This window comes from Cebus imitator, unplaced genomic scaffold (assembly GCF_001604975.1).
Source record: "Cebus imitator isolate Cc_AM_T3 unplaced genomic scaffold, Cebus_imitator-1.0 Scaffold300, whole genome shotgun sequence".
NCBI classification, from domain to species: domain Eukaryota; kingdom Metazoa; phylum Chordata; class Mammalia; order Primates; family Cebidae; genus Cebus; species Cebus imitator.
The window spans coordinates 2,688,021-2,694,344 of record NW_016107615.1 but is presented as its reverse complement, the minus strand read 5'-3'; the positions used below and the strand labels follow the sequence as shown (position 1 = coordinate 2,694,344).

The following is a 6,324-nucleotide window of genomic DNA, read 5'->3' as shown; positions in this document are numbered from 1 at the left end:
TTTGCCCTGTAATGCAGTAGATGATGCTGAAGTATCACTGATTACTAGCTTCAGCTGGGACATTGATGGCCTTTCCTAATCAGAACCAGCATTATGAAAACCTTTGCAGGTTACATACCTTTATCCAAGTTTTGGACTGAATAATATTATGGGGAAGAGAATGTTGACTCTGTTTTCTCTGTCTCACTTGGATTCTACCTAGCCCATCTCATTTTGGGAAATCGTAAAAATAAAATAGTTGCTAATTGTTCCCCCTGACAAACATATCCATGATTGATCAAGTTATGATTTAATTTCTTATTATTTCATCATGGATGGGGTTGGATGGTTCTGTTGTTTTTTTTAGTCACTGAATTCAGCACGGCTTCAAAACTGGCTGAGTGCCTACTATGTGTGCCGAGCACAGTACCACACATTACTGGTAGTTAGGCCAAAGCTGAGCAGGCTGTCCTCCAGAGCATTTGCCATCTAGTGTACTATACTACATCTAGACCGGTGCCCTGGACCAGTACCGTCCAAAGAGTATTTGGCTTATCATTAAGCATGCAATAAACATTCAGGCTATATAAAATTAATTGTACTCTTTGAATTAACTTTGAGGGGGTAGGATACCTTTTTCTTTACGTGAAGATATTATCGTTGTCACTCTTCCTGTGTGGTTTCCCGTCTCAGTAATCGGCAGTACCAACTGTTCAGTTGTCCAGAGAGAAACCTTTGATTCTTTCCTAAATATTTTTGGAATCCTAGTGTTCCTCTCTGACAATACTTAATCTTCTCCTGGGTTACTGCAGTGTCTTCCTAATTTGGCTCCCTAATTCCCCTACTCCAATCTAGTTTCCTTACAGTCTGTATTTCTGCCTGTTCTTCCTGAAACTGTTCAATGGGTTTGTTTTCTCTTAGTGCTGCTTCGAAGGTCCTCCTGAATATGGTTTCTGCCTCCATTTCAAGCCTTCCTCCTCTCTGTTCTCACCCAGCCCTTCCACACGTGTTGCAGCTCACTGGGCTGCTTCTGTGTACCCCTTCCTGCTCCAGGCACCCTTGTTCTAAGGCCCTCCTTGAGTCTGAATAGGACACTTTGAGTGTATTCCTAGGCTGCTAACTTCAGTCAGGGCTTCTTCCTTGTGTGTCCACTGGAAAATTGTGCTTGCCTCCCTGTTGGTCTTTCTCCCTTGATGAGATACAAGCTTAATGGGTGGGTACTTAGTCACCACTTTCTCCACGGTTTAGGGCAGTAGCAGTGTTGTCACATAGTAGCCTACTCAAATGCTTGTTAATTTGTGATTTTAAACAAGAAATCTGTTAACTACATCATAAATCCATGATGTGTCGCAGGACAGCCAGCATACTTCCACATGTCAGATACTTCTTTATACTGAGTAGATGTGAATATGTCATTTTTAAAGAGGAATCGGCAAACGACACTCTGTGGACCAAATCTAGCTTATTCTCCTTTTATAAAGATCACAAGCAAAGAAAGGTCTTCACATAAGTGCTTAGGAAAAAAAAAATCAAAAGAAGAATAACACTTTATGATACAATGGTATTATGAAATTCAAATTCCAGTGTCCATAAGTTGAGTTTGATTGGACACAGCCATATTCATTTGTTTACATATTGTGTGGTGTTGCTTTTGCACCGTAAATCAGAGTTGAATAGTTGTAACAGGCTGTATAGCTGGTAAAGCCTGAAATATTTATTGTGTGGCTCTTTATATAAAAGTTTCCTGACCTTTCCTTAAATTGTTTCTGTGACATGAGAACAAATAAGTATAATGAGATACACTTAAGTCCTGTCTCAGTTTTCTTTTCCCCCCCACTTTGTATTCAAGGTTTAAGTATGTTCAGTATCATTTGAGTTTTGGGAACTGTAGTCTAGCCTATCTCATACATACCTAGAGCTTTTTGAGACTTTTAATATTTTTTATTTTTTAAATTTACTTGTTTTTACAGTTAAGGATTAAAAAGGAGCAACTTTTTATGCTATTTGATAAAATCATTAAAACATTATGCTAAAGCCCTCTTAAAAATTTGGGTTTTATTTTTGGCAGTATGTTACTTTGAAGAAAAATAGTACCAGCCATGTTTTGGTTGTATTGTTATTTTACTAACTATTGGAAGTAACTTTATTTGTCAGGGTTTATTATTAGGCAATGTGGAGCCTTCATTTGACAACATTTAATAAAATCAAATGGTTTTTTACAACATTGTTTACATCTTGTTGAAAATAATTAACTTTGTTTTATTTTTAGGGTTATATCCTGTGTTGTGACCTCATGGTTTAAGTGGGAATAAAGATGAGTATAAGCAGTGATGAGGTCAACTTCTTGGTATATAGATACTTGCAAGAGTCAGGTGAGTACTTTTATAAAGTAAATAGGCCTCAAATTATTTTAATATTCTCAAAATAATCTTTTATGCATTTGAAATTTGTATCAGTCCAAACCGTTGAACTTTGTATGTTTCTTTAATGCCTGGACTGCCATTTTAAAGCTGTTTTACTGCATGGTTTAACTCTCTGACTCTTTCAAATATGTTGGAAACAAGGCAATTATTTGTAACAGTTTGGCTTTCACTGTTCAAAGACCATTTTTATAATTTGTTATGAGGTGAGACTATTGCATATGTTTAATAGGAACATACAAACTTTCAGCCACCGTCAGTTTGATAATGTATATCCAGAATCCTCGATTAAATGTTGTTGGTTCTAATTGTAGTTAGTATTTCAGAAATTAAATTAACAGTATTTTTCTAGAATGCCTTCAGAATTATCCAAATGATTAAGTGTACCCTTGATCTGAATTCTTATTGTATTGGGAGTAATTATAAATACAAATCACTGAAAGCCATTTGCAATTAATACTAAATCAATCAGTGATCTTCCAAGTTTTATTGGTACATAAAACGGAATACTGCAAGGGAAAACGTGGATGGATGAAGCAAAAATTTAAAAGTAGAAGAGGGAAAATAATTGGGTATGGGTGGAGGTATAGGAGGATGAGAAAGACTAATTGCAATGTAAGTGCAGGTTGCCATTAAAAATTAAAGCAGTTGATGGTTTCAGATGTCATGGTCTGGAGATTGAATTTTAGGAATTATATGTTAAAGATACTGTAATGTTTTAGTAGTAAGGAGAGGTACCCCATAAAAAAGATAATTTTGGTAGTCTTGTGTGAGGGTGGATGGAAGGATAGAATAGTCTAAGCTTATAGAATATTGAGCCCTCTGTTAATGGTTTTGAGACTTGAATCATTCTTCTTGCATGGCATAGTTAGCTGTCCTTTCCTACTCAGAGAATACAAACATGGCTTTCGATTTGAGAGCTCTTGGCTCGCCGAGATGTTCTCAGCTGTTTTTTAGCGCTGAGCATTTTTTGGGGGTAGGGGTTTTCTATTCCCAAGCACCATCTGAGGTGTAACAGCTATGAAAGTGATGTCCAGAGGACAGGGAGGGAAAGAGAGATCAGTAACTCAGCCAACAGAGAATAACTTATAATGAAGCTTTAAAATTAATAGCTCTTGTTTTGTTTTCTTTGTTTAAACTGGTAGACTGGTAATGAAGGCAGATTTAAAAGATGACTTTCAAAGAATGGTTTGAATAAGATAAAGTGATTAATAAAGTGAAAATGTAGTGACTAGTGATTGTTACATATGTAACTTGTGAACAAGTTTAACAGTTTCAAATACTTGTGTTTGAAAGTAGTTATGTAGTACTTTCAACCAAAATGGAAAAACTTTGTTGGGTAAAAGCAAACTCTCTTTCTGCTTTTAAATTTGATCACCATTTAAGCCAGAGCTTTGAGACTTTTGGACACCAAAGGTTGTGAAGGATCAGTAGATGGGAGATATATGGTAAAGGCTTGTTGGTGTGTGGTGAAGACCGCTCTTTAGGTCAAACCATAAAGTCACTGTTTCTGGAAGTTAGAAACAGTTGAATAGCTCGGCAGCACCTTGTAGTCCAGTGGTGTTAATGAGAGCACTCACATGTTTCTTTTTCTCGACAGAAGTCCACAAATTTTTTTTTAATACTTTATGTTACTGTAAGAAAACAGTAAAAAGGAGCAGTAAAGCAATATTCTGTTAATTTCTCAACAAGCAGATTAAATATTATCAAAAGTCTTCTTAAACTTGCTTTTGTTCTTAGGGAAAAAACCCTTCTGAATTCCGTGTTTTAAGGTGTTTTATGTTGAAATAAAAATAAAGCAAGAATTTAAAAATTTGTATGGTGGACTGATATATCAGATTCTCTGTAATTGTTTGCTATGTTCTTAGATGTGCTTCATGTATTCTTTAGGAAGTTTTAGACTTTACAATGGTAGTGGCTGCTAAATCACATCTCTAAAAATGTGAACACCAATTCCTTGGTAAAAATTGTAACTTCCTGTTTACATTATGATTTATAGGGAAATGAGACTCAGCTGATGACATTTTGACTTACGGCAGTTTTCACAGGACTGCAACTTGCCATAAATTTAAGCACTGCTTATGTAAGAGTTCTGAAATTTGGTCCTCTGACTATCTGCATCAGAGTCATACTCACTCAGTGGGGCCTGGGAATCTGCATTTTACAAATGCCCCAGGTGATTCTTTTGGCTTAATAAAGTTTGAAAGCCACTGGTCTGTATTAGTTGTAGGACAGCTAGAACTTGACAAGAAAGTTGATTGACAGCAGGTATTTAGCATATTTACAATATCTTGAAGGAAAAATTATGCTGAGTATTCAAGATAAAGTAGAAAGGATGGAATGTACACCTGCTGAGGTTTGGGCCATGAGAACACATCCTAAAGAGGGGCTGCCACTCAGTGTTCTGTGTTTGTGGGTGAGGTGGAATAAGGAGGTAGCAAAAATAGAGGCGTTTTTATGTCATAAAGGATGCCACGAGGTATTTACTTGAAATCATATCCTTATATCCAGAAACATGACGTGGAAGAGAGCTTGAGAATGTTGTAGTTCTGTGCACTCAGGACAGGGTTCGGACAACCCAGAATCTCGCTCGTAACAAATGTCCACAGTAGCTTTAGATCTGGGCACTTGCCACTTACTCCAAAAGCTTTTTCTTGGTTCTGATCTCCGATTATACTTAAATATGGCTAGTTTTGCTGTAGATCCTAATTCAGAATCACCTAGTACAGTAATTTCTTCTCTGCATTGTTTTGGGCATTCATCATATTTATCACCACAACCTACAAATGATACTTACTGAGAATTAGTCATTCAATATCTAAGAAATCTGATATAAATTACTTAGGTTATAACTGTCTTTTTTTTTTGAAAGATCTAAAGTAATACTGAGAAAAACTGGAATCTGTATACTGCTGCTTTCCCTGTAATAGAGCATTGAATTGGATTAGGAGATTTGCAGAAAAGGAACATCATGGCAAAGAAAGGATTTGTGCAGAGACATTCAAGGGACTGGTTTGTGAAGGCTTCCAAAAAGGAAAAATAAAACTTGCTTCTGGCCTGTCTCATTATCTAAAGACCGTTAAGTCCAAAAACACCTTAGGAAAGTTTTTGTGTTTTGATAAGTATGTGGTTTAGTAATACTGTTTTTCAGTAAGGACTTTTAACATTTGTTCTCTGCATATTGTTCAATGTTGACTGGACTGTAGTCTCTATCTGCAGAGGGAAAAACACTTAAATTGTTTTAGTTTTAAATATTTTTTACTGTTGTCAACACTAGACAATACTATCTGTTAAAAGTTTCCCTCCTCCTCCAAAATTACATAAATTCTCAAATTCATTTTTGTCACCTGTAAAATCTGTTGCTTATGGAGAAGGGATTATTACATTGTGATATTCAGCCTCAGCTATTTGATGGACATCTCTGTTTTAAATAAGCCATCTCTCGGACTCACCAAAATTAAATAAAGAAAAATATATTTATTGTAGGGTTTTTATGAACCATTGTAACTTTTTATTTTTCTCAAATTTATCTCTAAAAAGTTCACCCTATACAAATTTCTTTGGTCCTCACCATTCTTGCCTTTTTATTGAAGTAGACTTCCATATTCAACAGATACTTCTTAGGGAATAAAATGATTTTTTTTCTCTTTTGAGATAACATGAAAATTGAGTGTATTTGACATGTACTGTAGGTAACGATGAACTTGATTGACTATGCCCCCTTTAATCAGTGTCTCCCCAAGGGTTTCATTTGATTGCCCTAAGAACTCATCTAGCAGCCATATGCAGATACATACTTAGTGGTACATGCTAAGTTGCATATAGTGGAACCTGATACAGTGTTAATTTTAGAGGCACTAAGCTGGTTTGGACCTTTTTAATCCCCCCACCCCGTGCCTTTTGCGTCACCATTGACTCCTGTCAT

General features: G+C 36.0%; 1 protein-coding gene across 2 annotated transcripts in view; it reads left to right on the top strand.

Annotated features, from left to right (window-relative positions):
• Positions 1-6,324, top strand: part of TBL1XR1 (TBL1X receptor 1) — an 88,896-nt gene that overhangs the window by 38,794 nt on the left and 43,778 nt on the right. The window contains exon 2 of one of the 2 annotated variants that reach the window (XM_017502846.2): positions 2,249-2,351. The exons of the other annotated variant lie outside the window; for it this stretch is intronic. Coding sequence (XP_017358335.1) covers positions 2,294-2,351 — 58 coding nt within the window. The 5' untranslated portion in view covers positions 2,249-2,293. The remainder of the gene's footprint in view (positions 1-2,248; positions 2,352-6,324) is intronic. 2 annotated transcript variants of the gene reach the window in all.